Genomic DNA, 23,597 nt, shown 5'->3' with positions numbered 1-23,597 from the left:
TTGTCTGTCTATGTGTTGCCCTGCGATGGACTGCCGACCTGTCCAGGGTGTACCCTGCCTCTCGCCCGTAGCCAGCTGGGATAGGCTCCAGCACCCCCATGACCCCGCACTAGGGAGTAAGCGGTTAAGAAAATGGATGGATGGAAGTAGACTTCGTATATTTATGAAAAAAAAATCATCATTGTTGTCTTTATTGTCACTTGTACACATGCCGGAAGTAAATACAATATTTTCAAAATATGATGTTGTTAATTATGTAGTTAATATATAATGGTCACAGTCCATTCGTGTAATAGGATTACTCTAAAACACATAGGTAAATGCACCTTAAGTGTAAGGAAAACGTAAACTATCCATGTTCTTGAACTTTTTCTGCTAAAAAAAATGTAGGCGACTGTGACCGGAAACCGTCTTACTTTGTGATTTGCTTGCGTCACTCGCGCGCCCGAGTGATCTCAGCAAACGCGCCGCCGTGTTTTCAAACGCCGGCCGCTGCAGCTAAACGCCGGGTTTCGGGTTGTCACGATGCTTCCCAGCGCAGGTTGAAACATGCCCAAGTCCGCGAGCAAGGCCCGCGGCGCGCAGGCCTCCATTAGCCGCTACTTCGGACGAAGCAGCCGGATTAGCCGCCATCCCGACGAGCCGCGGCTGTGCAGAGGCAAGGTGAGCCGAGCGCGAGCGCTGACGACACGCTGGCGGTTCACTGAGGTGACGCTGATCACAGAATCTGTGCTGGTGTTGCTTTGCAGCAGAAGCCGTCCTGTGATGGGGATCTGGGTTTGCCACCAAAACGCGCCAAGCTTTCCTCACAGGAAGTGCCCTTGGAGGGTTTGGGCACTAAAGGTGGGCGTGTTCAGCACGTTTCTCCAATATGGTGCCCTGGTTTTGTGTACTCAGCCGTCTTTTATTTGTGTTTTGTCCCTTTAGAGACTGGGCCAACTTTGAGCAAAGGAGCCGTGGGCCTTTGTTCCTCCACACTAGAGAAGCTGAGGGGCTTCACCTGCGCAGCTGAGCCCAGCACGGAGCACGAGGACGGCGAGAGGGAGGAGAGGAAGGTAGACGACGGCAGCAGCCAGAGCTGTGAGCCAGGAGGCGGCACGTGGACTCCTCCGGGAGTCAGAGGTCCACACAGCCATGAAACCAGGCTTCAGGACACAGAGGAGGAGGATGAAGAGGAGAACGTTAAAGAAAAGAGTTCAGGGCAGGTTGCTTCCATACAGGTACATGCTATGATTCAGACAGGACGTTGGTAAAGTGTCGTCAAGGCAACCGGAGGCGCTGACTCTGGCATGGTTACATGTTGTTGTATAGTGTATTTTTCCTTCGCAGGGGATCAGCTTCTCTCAGTTTGCAAAGTCAGGCCCAGGCAGGGTGCGTGGTGCGGAGCGGAGTCCTCCTCCAGACTCGGGAGCCGCCTCCAGACGCAGGAGCGTGTTCACGCCTCTGGAGCAGCAGGTCATCCAGCTGAAACAGCAGCACAACGATGCCTTGTTGGCTGTGGAGTGTGGCTACAAGTACAGGTTCTTTGGAGAGGATGCAGAGGTGAGAACTGAAGAGCCAGTCCATAATGTAACTAACATGTCGATGACTTAAAGCTGTTTCAGTGCTGGTTAAACCATATTGTGAGTTAACAGGTTGCTGCAAAGGAGCTGAACATCACATGTCACCTGGACCACAACTTCATGACGTGCAGCGTCCCCACACACCGTTTGTTCGTTCACGTCCGACGCCTGGTGTCCCACGGTCACAAGGTGAGACGTCCTGCGCGGTGTTTGGAGTTGTTTCTGGTCTCTTTGTTTCTCACCTGTGTATCTTCACCTTTTAGGTTGGTGTGGTCAAACAGATGGAGACGTCGGCAATTAAGGCGTCGGGGGCCAATAGAAACGCTCTGTTCACTCGTCAGCTCAGCGCTCTGTACACGAAGTCCACTCTGGTGGGAGAGGGTATCCTTTCTGACTGCGTGGGTCCTCTTAGCCTGTGCTTTCACGCCTCTAGAAAGACGTCCTTGACGGCTCTTCACAGATGTGAACCCAGTCTGCAGACTGCTGGATGTGGGGGATGAGGACAGGGAGGACGTGGTCCTGGACCCTCTTGACAGCTTCCTGCTGTGCATCAGCGAGAACTGGGACAAATTCAAGAAGCAGCTCACTGTTGGACTGGTGGTGAGTCTGAAAAAGTGAACACTACACAGCTATGCACTGCACCTGTACTGAAAGAAAGGCTTCAGTGGTCATTTCCCATGATGGCAAACACCCACACGTCTGTATGTGTATGTAGGCAGTGCAGCCCAGCACAGGAGACGTGTTACTGGACTGTTTCCCTGACGGTCCGTCCCGCTCCGAGCTCGAGGGCCGCGTCCTAAAGATCAACCCTGTGGAGATCCTGGTGCCCTCTGACCTCTCGGAACAAACCCGCAGACTCCTGCAGAGCGTCACAAATGCAAGGTAATCTACCGTGGGGACACTAGGGGGCAGTCTGTACCTTGTTAGTAGATATGTGGATATAGACATGTGCAGCCTTCACGTGTTTAGTGCAGTCATTTTGACGGATTGTGTTTAGATTTCCCTGTGCAGGTAAATAATGGGCTTGTATGTAATTGATGCTCTAACATGGATTTTTATCATGCTCATTGGATTCAATCACAGCAAAGATTGATAAGTTTAAAGATTCAGTATGTGAAAAAGAATGGAATTTTTTTATCTGCTGTACTGAGGGAGCGTGTCTCTTTTCTTATTGTGATGCCAAACTCCTGGGTTTGGCTTCAGAAAACATGTTCTCATGGACCAGGCTTAGTCCTAAGCAGTCCTGAAGCATCTCAATGGTGCGATCTCACCACTAGATGCTGCTATACTTCTATTTATTTTACAAAAAATAATTATTGTGCATGCCTCAGATGAATGTATTGAATTGGAATTACTTGTGTGAAGTAGTTAGAAATGTGGCCACAAGTTGGTGTTTGGCCCTGGAGCCCCAGGTACAGACAGGTAATTTGCCAGAACCGGCGCCGCCAGCGATGGAGACGTTGAGCCGCTGTGCTCCAGGAACCTGTTGCCTCCCTTTGTGCCGCCATTGAGCTCTTCTTCGCCGACAATGTACGCCCAGCGTGTTCTCACCGGGTGGGACGGCTTCCTCTGGAGGCTGCCAGTGATTGCATTATGCTGTGAAAATGAAATGAATGAGTGGGAGGGAGTGGAGTGGATTAGATTAGATAGAAGGGGATGGTTGGGTAAATGGGTAAGATGTCTGTGACTTTCTGCCTCTTTTGTCTTTGACTCCTTGATGGCACACATTTCTCATTATTAACCTTTTTTTTATTTCCACTCACTGTTTTTGTTCTTTTTTCCGTTTCCCCGTCTGCGGATATAAATCTGCAAAGCGTGGTTAATTTGTATTCCTTTCTTTGTTTCTGCGTCGCCCCTTCCAGCCGTCTGTGTTCAGTGATTATAGTGGAGTTGGGCCAGTAAAGGCCAGTCCAATTATTGTGTTTGAACAACGCTGCTCTCTAACATTTTGCTCATCAGAGTCGAGGCGCTTCTCGCGGTCTGTGCCATACAAGTACAGGCCAGCTCTGTCGGGCTCGAGCTCAAAATTTGTCATCTTCATATTCACATTTCGAAGTTAGTTGTGTCAGATCTGTAATTCAGTTTTTAAAAGGAACTTGAATTCCAATAACATCAGCACCGCGATGAACGTCATTGTTGCTACTTGCTACAGTAAAACCCACTCAGGTGAGCGTTTAAAACAAATGCTGACGTGTGCTCGCAGCCTCTGTCTCTGGGGTGGGCTGACGAGGCGGGCTCCCTGGCAATGGGATGTATGGGTGTCCAGGCAGCAGGTAATTAGTCCCTGAGAGCTTGACGGGAGCTGTGTGCAGTGTTAGTTGTTTTACTCATCCACAGCCTGGAGTCATGATGAGGTGAAAAGGTTCAGGGCAACACGGATTATCCATCCCCTCCACCTCTCTAAAGATTAAAAGTCATGGATTAACAATCAGTTTTCATTGGTCCATATAAATGGTTAGGTGGCAGATTAATATTAAAAATCAAAATAACATACATAAAGTACACACTTTGTCTTGTGTGTACATTTAACTGGGGCCTCTCAGAGCCTGGTGTTGACCCTGCAGCCATAGATATTAATTGAGCAGTTTAATGTGCTGAGCACATTAACCTCTGACCTGTGATTCTGCCTTCAACAGTGCTGCTTTAGATTGACTATAATCACCACCGCACTCTAAACAAAACAAATACCCAAAGGGACAAAGCAACGAACTGGAGGAGAATTGTGGTGAGGCTGTTCATTCAAATGATGGGGATTTAATTTGTTATTGTGAGCAGCATTAATTGGACCTTGTTCGAACTGTTGACAGCAAAGACACACTGCTATTGAATTTTGACACCCAGTCCCCCCCCCCCGTCTGTATAAAAGCAGACTTGGAGCAGCCGTGTTTAAAAGGAACCAGTTAAACAGATGCAAAAGCACATCAGGATCAGAAAGTTTCTGAAAGGTTTAGAAACATATTACTGAAAAATATTTTATATTTTTTTCCAGTCATTAATGAGTTTTGAGCAGAATCTTATTTTATTTTAATAAATTTCCTGCTTTTCTGTTTTTTTTTACCTCCCAGGTAACGTACCCATCCGGTTCAGCCTTCCCATTTTTGTTTGCATAGAACCCAGCCCTAAACAAGAAGTCACCATAAAGGCTCAAAGTTCTCAGTCCTGTCAGTGTTTTGCACAAATGCTGCTGCAGCCCTCTGTCCCCGGATCAATATGTGCAATTGCTGCTGTTCTAGTAAACCTTGCAATATGGTTGAATCGACTGGTTAAAAGATTAATGGTCCTGGTTGCTCTACAGGGACAATGTTCTGTCTATTGATCACCTTTATGTAGTCTTTTCTGCCCAGTTCACCTAGTAGCTAAAATAAAAGATGGAGATGCTTTTATGTGTGTCTGCGTGTTTGTGTTTATGAGCATTAGGAAACGGAAGAAAGAAAAATGCTCCGTCACTCTGTCCAAAGGCACGTGTTTGCCTTGGTTGCCCTGGCAACAGAGGGGACAAAGCACCAGAGTCCTTGAAAGCAGCAATGCAGAGAGTGTGAATGGAGCAATAGGGAGATGCGATGGAGCAGCAGAGGAAGACTGAACGTGTCTGTTCAGCTTTGTGTGTCTGTGTCTATGTAACAGGGAGGTTGGAGCCCTCGATGGAACCGTATCTCATTTTCCTCACTGGCGTTGAAGTGGTCAGATGTTCCGTTTCCTTCACTTGTCTCTACGGTAACACCACTGACCTCGCACTGTTTCCCTCCAGCTCTCAGGCAGATGACCGAGTGAGAGTTGAAAAGAGGGACAGCGGCGAGTTCGAGTTCGTCTCGGCGATGAACAAAGTCACTGAGTTCTATTGCACCAACGTGGACAAAGGTGTGTTTGGTTGTGTCCCTTCTATAATATAATCCCGTCATTTTAATTAAAAAAACTTAGAGTAAATTTGCCTTTTGCCTGTAAAGCAGTGGAAAGGACTGAGGAGCGAGGCTGAACGCTCTGTTTGCTTGTGTTCTGCAGGATCTCCGTCTTTGTCGTGTGTGGCGGCTTTGGAGAGTCCAGTGATCTGCTGTCTGGGGCCGCTCATTCAGTACCTCCAAGAATTCAACTTGGAGAGAGTTCTTAGGAGTGAAAGGTACACGCATGTCCTGTTCTTCTGTCGTACTAGTGATTTCTGTTATTGAAATTACTTGCATACTTTATGCAAATGTATAGATAGGTTGATATTGGTGTATACAGACTGATAAGCCAATTATATATTGACCCAGCTGCTGTATTGAAATAATGTTTTTTGCTTTGTGAAGCTCATTTCGACGTCTATCCTGTGAGTCCGAGGTCATGATCCTCAACGCTGCCACTCTTAGGAACCTAGAGATCCTCAACAATCAGGTAAAGTGAGTCTTCAGCACTATTATAAAGTATTACCTTCCATGTAACAAATGCTAAGCGCTGGAAGGAAACATCTGCTCTCATTGAGGTTTGCCCTTGTGAGGGTAATATTGTGTTCCTTTAATAAACAGGTGACGGGATGATTAGGTGTGCGTTATTTGTAGTCCTGGTGTTGAGACGTCTTCTCAGGGTGGAGTGTGAGGTGTTCATTTAACTAAACCTCCAGCACCCAGACCAGCCGCTGCTGGAAATTCTCTCATACAGTCTTGTACAGCTGCACAGTGAACTGTAAAAATGTAAGGCTTGAATTTTTCCCTTCTCCCAGCACAAGAATATGTTCAGTATCTAGTCAGGCGTGCGTTGGAGAGGGCTCAGAAGTTCAGCACGACTCGCTGCTGTGCTTCATGCGTCAGACATCGCCGAGTTTAAGCCTAGTTCAAGTATACTCAGCCGGATGCTTCTGTCTTCACCTGCTGGCTTTTTGAATAATTACAGCACCGTGTCTTTTTCCACCCATCTGAAGTAACCGTCACAGGGCTGCATTATGTCATTTTGTACATTTTACTCTGATCCTTTATGCTCAGTTGGGAGGTGTGTTTGCATAAACTGTTTTTTTATTTATTTTTTTGTGTCACAGACAGATGGTGGCGCGAAAGGCAGTCTGTTATGGGTGTTGGACCACACTCGCACTTCATTTGGGAGGAGACTGATCAGAAAGTGGGTTAGCCAGCCACTCAGAGACCCACAGTGAGTATAGGACACCTCTGACCTCACATTACAACTAGGACTGTAGCTGTGCAGCAGAAAGCGGAGCTGCATTCTGTTTAATGTGAACAATTAAAAGCCATGTGAGGAGCAGTAGTAAAAACAAGTGGCACTATTACAGCGTTTTAATATACTTGTCAATAAATAGCATTTAATGACCTTTAAGTCTGCAGCATTAAAGAACCGAATAGTGAATGAGTGTCTGCTGCGTGTCCTGCATGAATGAAAGGGCAAGAAAAACTTAAAGGACTTTAAAGCGAGCGCCACTCCTTTTTCTGTTTGCGTTCATGATTTGAATCAACTTTTCCATCATAGCACCAATAAGTCAGTGTTGCTAAAAAGCATGTAAGGTACCATGTCCTTATTTGTCAGCCAGCACAGCAGTTCCCCCCTTTTTAGAAACGCTGCAGGGTGAAAAGGCATAAATGGTATTTTCGAGGCAATCGCTTTATGAAATAATGCTGCAATCGACTCACAGTGCTTCTGCTACAAACCACATCTCACTTACACAGTTGCAGTCGTCTTTTAGTTCCCCGCTCTGCAGCGTAGTTTTATTTTTTATCCGTGTATTGATTGGGTTTGTGTGTGTGTGTGCGTGCGTGTGCGTGCGTGTGCGTGCAAGTGTGCGTGAGACCCGCCCTCCCCCACTGTGCAGGGATTATAGCTGCAGATTGGACACTGCTCCCAGATTATACAGATACAGCTTTTCTACAGAATTCCAACATTGATAAAACCCAGATTACACCCAGGCACATTAAATCCAAAACACACAGCGCAGCAGCAGACAACTCGGACATGCATACACGATATTTACTGTGCATTTTATTATTTATTTATTTATTTAATTATTTCTGAATGCATATATACCTAGAAAGGTTTAGTGCGCTATTTATTATTATTATTATTATTATTATTATTCTCCACATCTGCCTCTCCAAAAATAAAATGCTAAAGATCCATATAATCATCTAAACAGCACAAACAGAACTAACTCAGGCTGCGATAGGGATGATTGCAGTCACTGCTTTCACTGACATCTCATTTGGAGTCAAACCACTGGTAAACCAGTTCCAGCAGCCAGTCTGATCTGAAGAGGAAGTTGATCCTTTTTTCAAAATCCGAACCCTGACTTTCGTTGACTGTTGATCCTAAGTTAACATTCTGATCTTCACCTTTCATTCTTAGCTTCTGTATCATTCCCTGAACCTCAGGTCCATCTTAGAGAGGCAGGATGCAGTTCAGGAGATCTTGGAGTCTGACTCGCTGACTTTAAGCTCCATCAGATCGCTGCTATCACATTTGCCCGACTTGGAGAGAGGCATCTGCAGCATCTACCACAAAAAGGTAATGAAGTCTTTGAGCGTGGCACTGGTGACTAATATAATCTCTCCAGCTCTCGCAAACATGTCCTGGAATAACAACCTGGGTCGTCACATCCTACAGACATGTTCCTTTCACTGTCCTAGGCTGAGGTCTGTGGGTGCAGTGACACAGAGCAGAATAGTAGGCCTCCTTACTACTGTTTTGCATAGAAATGAAACCCACCATCTTTTTTACTTATCCCCTTTCCCCTCTTTCTGTGACATGCTTCTTGATTAACAACATGGAGCAGTCGCTTCAGTGTCACTTACCTGATTGTCTGACACAATCTCATTTCCCATCAGACCCGTCTTTGAAATGAAAGGCTTCAGTTTTATCCCGTGTGTGTGTGTGTGTGTGTGTGTGTGTGTGTGTGTGTGTGTGTGTGTGTGTGTGTGTGTGTGTGTGTGTGTGTGTGTGTGTGTGTGTGTGTGTGTGTGAGAGAGAGTGTCATGCTCCGTTCTCTGTCTCCCTCATATATTGTGGGAAAAAAATGATCAAATGTCACCAAACACACACACATCACACGTTTAATTGCCATTTTTCCTGTCTAGATAAATGTGCCTGTGTGTAATGGCCTGTGTCTCTATGGCTGCATTGACGTATTGAAATGGAGGGCACTCTCGGTCTGCAGTCACTGTTTGTTTGGGTTCACAGCAGCATGGGGGCTGCTGGCACAGGGGGACCATTAAACTGCAGCATGTGATTAATACCATTAACTACTGTCAGTGGGACTTCTATTAATCTTTTATGACATTAACTGATGGCAGTGAAAATGATATTACCTCTTTTTAGTGGTATATCCATAAATTAATTACATGAGATTTCGTCTTTACTGGATGCTTTTATTTTTAAAGCAGCAGCCTTTGGTTTGAATAATCTTTGCTGCGATATCCTGAGCATATAAGATTTCAATTATGTAAACCTGCTGTATTATAGAATGCCACATACAAAACAACAACGAAGAATCCAGAATATCTTTGTGGAACAGTTTTTTCTTTATTTCTGCTCAATTCTTTAATGTCTGTATTCTGGTCAGCAGCAGGTCCTTTTTAGTTGAGAGTGGATGTAAGGAGAACTCAGTGCTTCATCAAATATTAATTATCATTGTTTGTTTGTGTTCCAGTCGACAACGCAGGAGTTTTACCTCATTAGTAGCAGTCTTTCTCGTCTGGGCTTGGAACTGCAGGCCCTGCTCCCAGCTATCGAGTCACAGATTAACTCTGTGTTGCTCCGAGGCCTTTTGTTGGACTCCCCGGACCTGCTGGCCCCAGCCCACGCTTTTCTGAGGGTGCTTGATGAAAAGGCAGCCAAGTGAGTATCCAGCATCATAAAAAAACTATGGATTTGAGGCACTGTGATCATAGCTGCAACCCAGTAAAGGCTTTATATTTATGAACAAATCAGCTTTTGTCCAAACCATTGAAATTAAGCATTAAAAAGACACATGGTTCATTATTTAGAATAATATAAAGTGAGAGTAGGCATTACTTTTATTATGGATCGATCTGTTGCTTTATCAAAATATATTCAACCTTAGTACAGAGGTGATACAAGAATATCCCCACATTTAAGAAGATGGCACCAGACAGTATTTTGCATTTGTCCTTAATAAGTGACTTGAAATGATTGGATGATTATCCAGTTTGTTTTTAGAGAGATTTCTTGCTAATCATCTTGCCTGGTACACTGTGTTATAAAGTAGTCACATATTACCATAATTTAGGGAAGAAGGAAGAAATTGCAGTGATTTTCTTTTGCATATTTTTACATAGACACAAAATTTGAATCTATCAATTTGAATCTATTATGTTGTATAAATGTCTGCTGATGGAGTCACTGTCACTTTCCTTGTGCGGATGAATTTAACTAGTATTGATTTTATTCAGTAGGATTGTTAAACACAGATTTGTATATTTAAATTGTAATAACGTTTGTCTGTGTTTCTGTGGATGACTGTGGCATAATAGATTTATAATAATCTGTTTGACTGTGTATTTGTGCAGGTCGGGGAATAAAACAGAGCTGTTCTCAGACCTTTCTGGCTTCCCAGTGCTGCAGGAAAGGAGGGGGCAGATCCAGAGCGTCCTTGGTGAGATTCAAGACCACCGCCGAGAAATCCGACTGAAGCTAAAGGCTCCCACGTTGGACTACACGACTGTTTCTGGACAGGAGGTACTGTCTTTGTGTGTTTGAGGCCCAGAGTGAAAGACAGGTGGGAGGAGATTGATGGCCTGATTTGGGTGGCAGGCTGAGTCACAGTGATTATCTGATTGCTCTTTGTGTGCAAGTTTTATTTAGCAGTGACAAATGGTTTTGTCCGTCTGCTCCAATCTTATTTATCACAGTCTCCTCCTCTTCCTTTTCTGCTCGCAGTTTTTGATTGAGGTAAAGAACTCGCTGTCATCCACTGTTCCACCTGAGTGGATCAAAATCAGCAGGTGAGCTCAAGACGAGGGGCAGTGATAATTATTTATTTGTCAGGCTACTGTAGCTTGATTCATTTTAAATTGTTAGCCATGAAAATGATAAAAACTAGAGAATGGCATATGGTATATTTTTATTATGCATAATTTTATATTTATGTCAATGAATGGTTAAATACACATCTAATTGGTTTCATTTGAGAAATATTTGTCTGTTGTAATAATGAGCTGTGTCTATTTACTGTATATAAATGTCTAAAGCTGCACTGATCATTCATGAAATTCAAACATGTTAACCTGTTTTTTTTTTCTCCACCTCCATCTCACCCCTTCCTCCCTCCTCCTCCTCTGCAGCACCAAAGCAGTCAGCAGGTACCATTCTCCGTTCCTGGTGGAGCGCTACAAGCGGCTGCAGCAGCTCCGGGAGCAGCTGTTGCTAGATTGCCAGAGGGAATGGACCAATTTTCTGGAGTATGACAGACACATGCCTCCACATACTGTACAGCTGATCATAAAGTCAAATGAAAAGCTCATATGTCAGTTTTTGGTTCAGTGAGTTGCCTCCACAGCTCTCAGCCTGCCAAAATTTATCGGTGTTAGTTAAATACAAAGACAGTGTCATCGGCTCAGAAAATACAGCAAGCACTTACCTTAATTTACACTTAAAAATCCTTTGCCTCTCTCTCTCTCTCCCTCCCTCTCTCTCTCCTTAGACAGTTTGGGGAGCACTATCACATCATGAAAAGAGCTATTAGTCACCTAGCAACCGTGGACTGCCTCTTTTCATTGGCCGAAGTGGCTAAACAAGGGGACTACTGCAGGTGATGTCCTATGATGACTGCAGTAAATAATAGTGCATGTGTGAAAGTTTACTCCGTGGGTGTGTGGGTGTCCTGTGTCGTGTCCTATAGTCTCAGACAGGCTGTATGTGGGAGTATGCACCAGGCTCAGTAGCTCAGCCAAACGCCAACATCTCTCCTACTCACACCTTTTCATTGTCTATTTTTACACGTCGTAGTGATTTTGTGCTGTACTTGTATCAATGCATCATCATCATTATCAAAGCAGACATCACCAAAATAACTATTGTGTCACTTTCATTTTTCAGTAATACAGTGTTTTTATTCATACAATACTCTATTTAAAAAAAATAGAGAAAAAAAAAAAAATATATATACAATATATTTGTAAATATGTTGCATATTTAATGGTAGAATTCAATTTAGGGTGCTTGTTGTGAATTTTGTAATTATATGTGTATGTAAATGTTCTGTCATACATGTGCTGCTGTGCTCAGACCTGAGGTGTGTCCGAGCCAGTCGCAGATCATCATCAGGGACGGTCGACATCCTGCCATCGACGTACTGATGGGAGAGCACAGCCAGTATGTGCCCAACCACACAGAACTACAGGTACACACGTGGCCAGTCGGCTCATTCAGAAAGACGCGCGCCCGCTCACGAACTCATTGAGACAGTTTTGAAGCACAATTTGCACCTTTCTCTATGCTGGAGTGGGCGTAGGTTTGCCTTGCCACAGAAGAACAAGTGGAACTGGAGAAGCCAAGCCTCTAGTCCACCCACCGCCTCAGCTGTGCAGGACAGCATGCAAATATCTTATGCCGTCTTTCTCCTCTTTTTGCCTTCTGTCTACGTGTCTGTTGTTCTCTGTTCTTCTCCTTGTGCCACAGGGAGATGGTAGGAGAGCTATGATAATCACTGGTCCTAATATGGGGGGTAAGAGCTCCTACATCCGGCAGGTGGCCCTCATCTGTGTCATGGCTCAGATGGGCTCCTACATCCCGGCCTCTGGGGCCCAGCTGGGTGTTCTGGATGGCATATACACCAGGTATGAACACAAGCGTGTGTTGTCTGCCATTACCTTTATCCTCAGTGACACTGGTTGACGTTAAGTTTAGAACAAAAAGTTGAAGGAGTTGTTTGACAAAGAAGACTGTATTGTGTACGTAGTGTGGGTCTGAACGAGTCGGCTTCCTGAATCGTAGGAGCCCTCAGACAATAAAGCTTTTTTTCTCCCTGATGATTATTCTCATTAGGATGAGCGTGGCTGTAAGCGCCGCATGTAGCTTCCAGTCCTGACTACGCATTAGTGTGGAACACAGGTCTTTGTGATTCTGCCTTTGCTGCACTGTGTGATTAGCCATAATGGCTTGCAGATGTGTGTAATTGTCTTTTGTGAGTACAAGCATGTTCTTATGTGTTAACACAGTGGGAGGCAGAGACTCGTCAGCCAAAACTCTGTGCATTCCTACTTGTGTCCTTGAGAGAGACGGCTGCAGGGTTGTGTGGAGTTATACTGTAAGCCTGTTAAAAAAAGGTTGTGACCGTATAGATGGAAAACAAAAGAAATAAAGATATAGATAAAGATATATTATTGCAAATTTAATAATGAGAGGAAATGCACATGGATAGAACTGGGCAACAGATGTTGAACTGAGGATTCTGATGTTCATGGAAGCACCTCAAAGACCCACGTCACCAAGCCGACGTAACTGATGTGCTTTTGTTTTTTATAGGCTGAAGGTTTCTTGTGGGAAAAGCATAAAAATGAATTTAATGAGTTAATGTTTGTATTAGGGCATTATGGACTAAGTGTCAGAGCAGTAGCATGGTCAGACCAGGGCGTGAGGGTACAGTATTTTACTCAGTGAGTCTACATAAATGAGGCTTTGCAGAATCATGCATGTGTTTGCAGATTTATCACTCACTATCGTTTAGTCAGGCCCATCGTCGAGGTTGGAGGTTAATATTCACTCTAACTGTAAGAAAAAGTGGTGATTAGAGGAAATTAACATGTTCAGAGAATATCCACCTTCCCCCCTACGTTTGCTGCCCTGCCTGCTTCTAATTGGACTTGCGGCGTCTGTGAGATCTTGAGGAGAGTCTGTCTTGATAATAAACGCTCGATCGATTTCCGCTGCTGCATCTATTACACTTAACGCAGCAGCGGGAACGTGTGTGTGTGTGTGTGTGTGTGTGTGTGTGTGTGTGTGTGTGTGTGTGTGTGTGTGTGTGTGTGTGTGTGTGTGTGTGTGTGTGTGTGTGTGTGTGTGTGTGTGTGTGTGTGTGTGTGTGTGTGTGTGTGTGTGTGTGTGTGTGTGTGTGTGTGTGTGTGTGTGTGTGTGTGCGCGCTCAAGAGTTTTACTAATGGAATAAACAAAGTTTGCGGATCAGCAGTAACGAGCTGGTTCGTAGGAGTTTAATGTAATATTCTGTCTGAACTGTTCCAGATTGTTTTCTGTGAGGCTGAACTTAATAATCTGCAGATTGGTCCTAAGGTGCATGAAGGTGCTGCCTCTTGTCATGCTAGCCACCATTCTATTACAGTTTTCCTACAAAAACACCCAACCCATAGATTGAGTGTGACTTTATCAGATGGTGCGTTTGTGTGTGTGTGTGTGTGTGTGTGTGTGTGTCTTTAGTATTGAGTTCTGAAGGTTATAGAGCACATTTTTCCATCACTTCATGGTTGTTATGGAAACAGCAAAAGGTAGCTGAATATAAAACCGTGTTTTGAAAAGGACACCTAATCAACCATGGACTCCTTGCACTGATTGTATAGCTTGTTTGAAAAAAAAGTCTTCCACAAACTCCTCTTAGAAAAAAAGCAGTGGGAATATTTTTTCCTTTTTTGGGTGGAAGGTAGTAGAAATACGGCTAATACCTAGAATGACTTCAGAGTATTTTGGTACTGTCAGATCTCGATTTGGCATCATTTACAGCAGGTGGGTGTTGTCGCATGTTGCGCACGTGGGAAGATGCTGTGCTCCTTAATTGACAGATTTGTTCCGTGGGTTTTTCTAGTCCTGTAGCGTCAGTGTCTGTGACATGTCGACAGTTCATAGAGCTGCTTAGGCCTTTAGTGCAGGATTCAATCAATCAAAGAGAATCATGTGATGAAGGTCTGAATTCATGCTTCACTCAGAACATCTTCACCAAACTAAGCGCGATGTGGTGATATCACATTAACTAACCAAGCGGTACCAAAGCAAAGAAGGCTTCACAAGAGTCTGATCAACACTTGAAATGTGGCTAAACATGGTTTGAGGTGATGATAAATTCTAGCCTATTTTCAGAAGCGGTTTGTTTGGCAGAAAGGAAGGACTTGGTGAAAGCAGCAGGAAACCCAGCTGGTGGGGTGTTGTTGTGTTTCTGCTGTGCGTCCCCTCACCAGTGGACAGAGAGTGTGTGTGTGTGTGTGTGTGTGTGTGTGTGTGTGTGTGTGTGTGTGTGTGTGTGTGTGTGTGTGTGTGTGTGTGTGTGTGTGTGTGTGTGTGTGTGTGTGTGTGTGTGTGTGTGTGTGTGTGTGTGTGTGTGTGTGTGTGTGTGTGTGTGTGTGTGTCTGTGTCTGTGTCTGTGTCTGTGTCTGTGTCTGTGTCTGTGTGTGTGTGTGTGGGGCGCTCTGCCTTTTCATCTGATTCTCTGACGCCTGCCAGGCAGAATGGATCCCTGATTCTAAATTGGCTAATTAAATGCAGCACCATGCCTGCCACACCTCTACTATATGTGCAGTGTAACTATAGTAACTCATGGGCTGGCTGAAGGCTCGGGGTAGCGGTTCATTGATGGGGAGCTTATTGAAAGTCAATCAAGACAAGCAGGACAGATTTAGAGGTGGGAAACATTGACCTGCTTCACTGCCTGGCAAAGAGCTGCACCATCTGTGATCCAGTATGATGAGTCACTGCTCTGTCTGTCGCCCGGCGCTGATGGATCAGAGGAGCTTTTAAACCGGGTTTGAGCTTTGTGAAGAAGTATCTCTGTAATCAGTACATATCCACTGACACTTTTCTTTTCTTCCACACAAATGTTAGCACATACTGCAGCTTCATGTCTCGCTGTTTCACTACAGATATATCAGGGATCTGTATCTAGTAGTATTTGTAGTACTGCTGTCAAAGTATCATCAGAGCAGCACTGTACTGTGAAATATATTGAATTAAGAGTGAAGGGTTTATTTAGGTGATACGTGTTAATCAGAGCATGTCACTGATAGATGTGATGATGTTACTTCTCATATTAGTGTTGGACTGTACGGATATTTGCATGAAGGTGGCTTTAAAGAATCTTCCGTGCACCTATTATATATTGATATACTGTACGGGTGTCTGACGTATTGGAAACCATTGAGATGATCTAAATCAAAGCCACACTGTCTCAACCAGCATCAGACGCTTTGGCATTGACTGGAATCACATGCGTAGTAAAATATTAATAGTCCCTTGAGTATTGTCTTTTACATTTTTTGGCTCTGTGACTTTTTAACGAGCTGTGGTTGCTTTGGACTGAATTGGGACAAATCCTCCGTAATTAAAAAATAAAACTGGAATCTGTTTTTGAAAGTCGCTTTGTGTTAAAATGAACCTGCAGGAAAAAAAAAACATTATTACAGTATTTTGAGAGAAGAGTTTTTTCTGTGTCTCCATCTGGTGACCTGGATAACTGCTTATAGATCTGCCTGGTTTCCCAGCACCTGTCGGTTTGGTGCCACGCTTGCCTCTCATGAACTCACCTCATCCCTATAGTTCTAGGTCAATCTAATCAGTAAGATGCTTTGTAATTACTTTAAACTATATTGTAGATATTTTCTGATCTGTTGGATCAGTAAATCATAATAAATGTTATAATTCATTTATTGCTGGTGCCGTCATTCTTTCTTCATTTGCCTATTTTTCAGGATGGGGGCTAGTGACAATATCTACAAAGGACGCAGCACATTCATGGAGGAACTGACGGAGGCCTCGGACATCATCTCCCATGCAACTGAGCGTTCGCTGGTCATCCTCGATGAACTGGGACGGGGCACGAGCACCCATGATGGAATCGCCATCGCCTACGCCACCCTGGAGTATTTCATCAGGGATGTGAGTGCATCAGTGAACACGCACGCTGTACTGGTCAGGAAAGGTCAGGCACATTGTCATTATGTCGAAATGACCATTTTCCTGCTCATTCCTTTTAAAAGGTTGTGTACAAAAAGCAGAAGATGAGAAGAGAATGGTGATGCTTTTCAGCTTGGAGTACTTGGAATTATTATTCCCGCGGGAGAGAGTCTGTGTTTGTAGTGTTTTCTGTTGGGACTTTGAGAGCCGGCACCGTCGGGAGTCCTCCGGGTGTTGCACCCTGTTGCACGTCTGTATTTTGACAGAACAGGTGACTGGTCTCCTGCTACGGTAACGGTGGTTGTCAACGCGTTAGTAAAAGAGGGTTTATTTACTGGCACCGATGGGCCTTTGGAGAAATCCTACAAAGATGTACTTCAGTTATAAGTATCATTTTGTTTTGGTGAACAAATGCATCAATAATATGTGAAAAGTCATAACACTAATTCATTTCAGAAGGTCTGTCTGCTTGAAGGAATTAATTAGGACTCTGAGCTGTTTACACTCAATACGTTCCACCATGTGATATAGAATTAATGAACACAAGGCTTCCTGTTGTTTGTTCTTCTGCATCTTGTTTTTCACTTTAGATTTTGACCTTTTTGTAGTTTTATTTATCTCATATTGACAATATAGAGCCCTCGGGGCACCTTTTAGCGTCTTTACCCTACGCTTGTTGGCATCAAGGTTTTTCTTCCAGTGGCTATTTATCCTTGACTGACATTTCTGCAGTTCAGGTCCGTCTTTTATTTAGATAATGTAACAACTGTCACAGTATTTTATCCACAAGATTAAAACGTGATGTAACAGAGTAAATGAACCATAATAGTGCTTTACTGCATATCTAAAGAGGCAACTTTCAGGTTCATTAGCTAATGAACAACATCAACTCAAACATAAAGCTCATACGACCTGGTCTCGGGCTGTTACCTGTTGACGCACCCGCTGTTTAGCTCACTGCACAAACCTGCACAACTGAATTTGGATGTCTCCGTGGATCCACCGGAGACAAACACCAGTGACGGTCTTGTATATGTTTAGTATTAGAATCTGCTCATTTTTCACATTTCAAAAGCCAGCCGTGTTTAAATTTAGACGACAACAACATTAATCTTTATAAACCTCCTTTCAGTTTTCATGTTTTGCCAGTTCCGCATTAATCTTTGGGCAGAATCAAGAGGTTACGTAATTCTGCTGGAGAACATAGAATGAAAACGTGTAAGTAGCAGCTAATACAGCAGGGAGCTGCTGCATTAGCAGAAGGATGGAGAGCTCGGTCTACCTGTTGTGTAACAGCATTGATTTGTTGGACAAGCCGTGCTATTAAAGGAACAAAACAAAGAGCACAAAAGAAGTAACACTTTACAGTGAAAGGTTTCCTCCGTGCAGGCAGACATGCAAGTCCTCTTCCTCCTACACTTCCTCCTCCTCTGCCCCGTCCTCCTCAGACTCAGAAGTCAGACCCGTCCTGCTTGGACTCTGTCGTCATGGTAACGCACCTTTCCCGCTCCCCAACACTCACCTGAGAGCTAGTTAAGAATGTAGATGGGTTTCATAACACCACTCAATAAAAGCGACAGCCTTGGCGAGGAAAGGGAAAAAGCAAACGGGAGCGTGGAGGAAGGAGAAGCGCTGGAAGCAGGCTGTGCTTCTGCTGAACGGCCCTCGTTTCTCTGGTGAAATGAGAAGCAATGTGACGCTGGTACGCATTTATCTAGTGACATTACTGTGGTGGCTTCTTTTGTCTTTTTGTTTAGTCATTACTCCGTCCCAGTGTCTGCTCCACTCTCGCATTCATTAGCTTCACGCTAATCGTAGCAGGACGTCTCTGCACCGGCGTCGTGCTCCTGCACCGTAGTGCAAGGCAGCGCTGACGCTCAGAGCTCTGCTGAGTTTGCACTGTGCTCGTACGCACAGATAAGCCGCTCCACTCTTACCGTCGCCACGCTGGGACTGCTTTCTTTCTGCCGTTCGACTCGAAGGATTTCATTAGAAGCTTTATTGGCTTCCCTTGTTCACAGTAGTGATTCTCAACATGTGGTTCAGGATCCCGGAAAGTGGGCTCAGAATGGGAACTGATGATTACAGTGTTCATTGTGACAAAAACGTAACCTGAGGTCGTGTCCAGCCTCGGTTCACGCTGATTCATATGAACTAATTATTGTTGTCATTATTAACTCATCCTGATATTTATGTTAATGATGAAAGTATCTATAGCCCTTTGTATAAATGTCCATCACAGTTACAGTTTGCTGTAGTTTTGTTTAACGCTGTTATTTAAAGAATCAGCTTTTCCCTTCCACTTGTGAGCTGAACTTATTTCTGCCCACTTAGTTCTTTTATATAATTCTTGAGGGCCCACGCTGATTCCTGTCCATCAGATTTCCACCAGGTGCCTTTAAATTTGTGGCTCACAGGTAGATGATATAGTTGCAAAATATTGGCGTGAAACTGGATTTCTGTCTAATTGGATGAAACGGAGTAACAAGACGAAGACGTTGACGTGTCTGGTCTTTTCCTCAGGTCGGATGACAGCGCGTGCATTTACGCATCTTGGACAGCACATCATAATGAAACAGCTGGTGTGATGCTTCCACAGGTGCACAGCGCTCTACAGCGCAACAGATTCCAATTTGGAGCTCAAACCCATCTGAGACATAGGAGAGGAGGTCAGCAGTGACTGGAGACACAGCTTGTCCCAACTGGACCGGGCCCCCCCACAGCTGGACCTCTCCGAGCATTCCTCCCTGTGTTTGCAACCATTCAGGAGAGTTATTTTACACTGTGGGTGGATGTGTCTATACTGTATATAGATGTCCGTCTCCCTCCCTCTAATTATAGAAGGTGAAAGAAGTTCATCTCCAGTATTTCTGTTTTGTCTTAATTGATGGCCACCAGGAGGAAGCAGCTGTGCAACCAACCAGCTTCTTGTAGGGCTGTAACTTACTTGTACACGTTTTTATTTTTATTTTTATTAAGGGTCTCATGTATAATTTTAATATAACCATAGAGGAGGTAATAATAGTATGTATTAGCTGCGAGCCTTGTTGTCAAATTGTTAAATGTAAATCTGTTAATCATCAAACTAAAATTTTCAGGCCCAAATCAATTGATAACTGATGATGACTAAAACCGATCCTCATGATGTGACCAGTCGATTCATTAAATGATTGTTTCAGCATTCATTTCATCGTGTGGTCCAGCTTTGGATGGGGTGGTCAGCTTCCATTAGCACCTGCTCGCTCCATCGCTACGACTGCAGCCTCCCTCTGCTGTGCTCTGGTCGATCGACTGCTCTGTGCAGGTGAACAGAGGTGATAGTAGCTTATGCGTGTGTGATTGACTCAGCTGGTTCCAGTCTGTACAGTACTGTATGTGTTGATTGAAAACTTCAGTTTGACCCCGTTGGCCTCTTTCAGGTGCGGCGTAACTACTGACTGGACCTTTCATAGACAAAGCAGTTAGAGCTGATCCTGGAGCCACAGTCAGACATGATTAGTTCTCATTAGTCATCATTGGACCTAATGGTTACAAATACCAGAACCATTTGTGGATTTTACATCCAGCGTTGGTAGATGCATCTCGCCAGCTCATGATGCCGTGAAGTGATTTGCACAGTGTTTTGCTCCACCAGCTCCATTTACATGATTGAGTTGTTAAAGCAAACAGGAAAAGGAAATGCATTAGTTTTATTGAGATCTCAGCAGCTGTCCCAGGAGCAGCGCGCCCGTATGCATGTGTTTTACAGAGCGCCTTCGTGTGCCCGCTCCCTGTGGTTTCCATGTCGTAATGTTAAAGCCAGAGTTCAATCACGGTGGCTCCCAGGCCTGACGCAGATTAAAGAACAGCAGAGTGAGGTGAAGTGCTTTCACTTGACTAAATTTGTCTCCAGAGCCGAAAAAGCTGATGATGTTCGTGGTTAAGGGCAGAAAATCTGCAGCGATTGACTGCAGAAATGTTTTAGAGAATGGAAAATAAAAGAATTAATGATGGTTATGGGGGAGAAGGTGCTACAACGCTGCATACGCGTGTTTATACCGGTGGTAGTGCTGAGGCTGAGCACAGAGTGCAGAGGCAGTTAAGTAACACTGGGCCGAGCACAGCGTGATGCTCTGCTCTTTGTTTTTCAGCTACAACTTTTGCTCAGCTGTGATAACACAGACGCGTTACATAATGCAGCATTTGTTATCATACCTACCGTTTGGTAAATGTATTACTTTATCCCTCTTATTAGTTTTCCTGTTCTTCTTTCCTCCCACTCTTTTCTGTGGGGAAATAAAAGATGAGGCAAGAACACAAACCAGTCCATTTAATAGATCACCTTTTAAGATCCTGGTGTTTATTGATTCTCATCGTTTATCATTATTAATGCTGAAAACTACACTACTGCATAAAACAACACTGAAAAATGTGTTGAACCACCTAAAATATATTTTTTAGCTTTGCATCCTTTTGCTGTTAGCATCTTTACCTGAGATCAGTTGGCAGAACGGCTGTGACAGCCAGCATCTTCCAGGAGCCCTCAGTTTTTACCAGTCCCACCACCACCACCACCACCTCCAGCCTTAAAGAGGAGCCCACTTATTCAGGAACCCTCATTTCCTAAAGTGTTGATGAACCGTCTTCACTTCTTACTTAACTGAATGTTCTTTCCCTATGGATTTGTACGATTTGAGTGGCTGTAAAAGAACTTTTTTTTTTTTTAAACCTTTTAGCACCATGATTTGGTCTAAAGCCTAAAGACGTTGGTTTTAACTTTTCCATTTCTTTCCCATCTGATAAAACATCTTCACATTGGTGATCCTCGCCGGCCTTTTAAATAGCCGCTTACATGTCGAGATGGTTGATGTTTCTGGTTGTTAGTGAAGAACATGACCTTTTAATTCTGACTTCCATGTTGATGAATATCAGCCCCTTTGGTGACGTACAACCTCTCGTTCAGAGGTGTAATATCAAATGGTGGGGGAATGAATGACCTTTGAGCGAGGCTCTGTACACATTCCGTTTACCCTCTGGATGATCCAGACACAGTATTTGTAGACGAGAGCAACATCTTCACATTTACTATATTTACATGCTTCAGCTTGTTTACGTTCTGCGAAAGGATCACGGACTGGCCCTGTGCAAAGCTGGTGAGTAGGTGGTAGATTTGTCATTAACGGGAATAAAAATACCGTAGCAGGGTGAGGTTGGTTGTCCCTTTCGCAGAGACGCCCTCCGTGGCGTCCGAAACCAAACAGCCAGGAGCTTCTCCTGCAGGCGGCTTCAGAGCAGGCGGGGCAGTAATGCCTGGGTGGGGCCCATTCTCACCTGCTCCTGCCCTCTCCCCAGGTCAAAGCCCTCACCCTGTTTGTGACCCATTACCCTCCCTTGTGTGAGTTGGAGCGGGTGTATCCTCGGCTGGTGACGAACTACCACATGGCTTTCCTGCTCAACGAACCTGACGCTGCGGCGGCGCCCGCTGACGGTATGTGCTCAATAAAGGTCTGCGTGCCGGACAGCTTCGCAGGACATGGAACAGTCCTAATCGGTTTGTCGAGGTCCTCACACGCAGTGTGTCTGTGCCGACAGAGGAAGAGGCTCATCCACAGTTCATCACCTTCCTCTACCAGCTAACCCGAGGAGCCGCAGGCCGCAGCTACGGGCTGAACGTCGCCCGATTGGCCGACGTCCCAGATTCTATACTACGCACTGCTGCTCGCAAGTCGCGGGAGCTGGAGGCCACGGTCAGCACCAGGAGGTAGAGTACGCTGCAGCAAAAATCAGCCACTGTTTTTAGACTTTACATATCTTACGGACTAAAAGTTAGAATTTCATGGCTTCCCTGGCTTTAATTTGTCTCTTTCTTGTCTCATCTGTCTCTTGCAACTCTCTCATCTTTATGGAAAAGGAGCAGTAAATTGCTGCAAAGTACCCATGAATCATGAAATATCCCATTCCACTGTTTTTAGCAGCGTTTCCCAAATGAAGCGTGTCAGCTGAAGACTCAAATGTGTGAGCGAAGATAAACTTACATCAGCTCCGCTCGCACTACATGGGATGTTTATTTAAGCTTTAACGCACCAGTGACTTGATTTCATGCATGTGCTCACACATCCAAACCAGAAAGGGTGTGAATATTCCTGAAAAGCCAGACAGGGCACAGATTAATGCAGCAGCTCTTAGTCACTTAATGACATGAAGGAGTTTCACAGAAGCGAGAGACGCCCACAACCTCTGACAGGATGTCATTAGTTGCTTAAGTAAAACTTGAGCCAGCGTTTAATTTAGTCCAAATATGCTTTAGTGACACCTTCACTCTGCCACCTCTGTGCTGTACCGTAATTCAACCACCAAACCGCAACAAGACCCAAGACCCAACAAGAGATGAGGTGGACAGGGCTTAAATGTCACTTTCTGTTATTAAGTTCTGTACCAGGCTTGAAATCACCCACTGATGATTGCGTGAGGAAGCAGCTGTGCCTGATGTTTAGCCTGTTGCTTTCAGCATCAGCTCACCTGTCTTCCTCCAGACGCAGTCTTCAGTTCCAGTAAATTAGTGTACAGCATCTCCCCGCTCTGCAACAGACGGCCCGCTGGGAGCCGAGTGCTGCTTGGAGCCTTGGTTTGTAATGCTCATATGAGCTTTCTCTCGTTCTCTCAGCACACACACACACAGAGCCGTACCTCTCTGCCACTGTGATCCTCTCTATATGAATTGTTTGCCCTTTGTTGGAGTGAACCTGTGCTGAGCAAACAGTTATCGTACACAAAGGAGTGGAGCTGCTGGTTGAAGTTCAAAGACGGGGCGTTGCTCTACTATCGCACATCTGGGAGGGATTGTTTTGATTTCGTAACATTTAGGTGTGTTTGTTTGTTTTTAGGAGGAATAAGAAACTCCTCTCTGGCCTTTGGAGCGTCTCCGACAGGGCATCGCTGTTGGAGTGGCTGCAGTCACACAGTTGACATCTGCACCATCTGTCAGTGACGTCAAAAGCAGCGTCGCAGATGAGAAGAGACTTTTGTGACTGAAGTGATGCTGTGTTAGAAAGGCCTCAGATGGAATGCAGTGCATGTTACTCGTGGTGAGAAGGGTTTTTTTAACCTCAGGTTCTGGTTATCACCTGTACTGTAAGTGTCAAAACATCAATTAATACCGATCACGATTTTAGCAGCCCGACTCTGAAGCAACAGACAGGTCAGCGTGTGAATGAATAAAGGAAAAGGAACAAAAGA

General features: G+C 44.6%; 1 protein-coding gene across 4 annotated transcripts; it reads left to right on the top strand.

Moving 5' to 3' along the window:
* The first annotated feature begins 395 nt into the window (after nt 1-395).
* On the top strand, nt 396-23,597 carry msh3 (mutS homolog 3 (E. coli)). Of its 4 annotated transcripts, none has more exons than XM_029162366.3 (24): nt 396-663; nt 753-843; nt 928-1,220; nt 1,312-1,542; nt 1,635-1,751; nt 1,826-1,943; nt 2,023-2,162; nt 2,278-2,444; nt 5,311-5,420; nt 5,562-5,676; nt 5,846-5,930; nt 6,568-6,677; nt 7,907-8,039; nt 9,181-9,368; nt 10,061-10,229; nt 10,431-10,495; nt 10,835-10,951; nt 11,194-11,301; nt 11,778-11,892; nt 12,171-12,328; nt 16,178-16,364; nt 21,714-21,849; nt 21,954-22,122; nt 23,246-23,597. In XM_029162366.3, the coding sequence occupies exons 1-24, from the start codon at nt 550-552 to the stop codon at nt 23,325-23,327; spliced, it is 3,318 nt and encodes a 1,105-aa protein (XP_029018199.1). In that variant the 5' UTR covers nt 396-549; the 3' UTR covers nt 23,328-23,597. The 4 variants fall into 4 exon arrangements, 3 of the variants coding, with proteins under 3 accessions (XP_029018199.1, XP_029018200.1, XP_029018198.1); XM_029162367.3 differs by having other exon boundaries at nt 750-843; nt 1,330-1,542; XM_029162365.3 differs by having other exon boundaries at nt 750-843.

Source organism: Betta splendens, chromosome 9 (assembly GCF_900634795.4).
Source record: "Betta splendens chromosome 9, fBetSpl5.4, whole genome shotgun sequence".
In the NCBI taxonomy this organism is placed as follows: Eukaryota; Metazoa; Chordata; class Actinopteri; order Anabantiformes; family Osphronemidae; genus Betta; species Betta splendens.
Note: the sequence above shows the minus strand (reverse complement) of the source record. Positions and strands in the feature narration are given on the sequence as shown.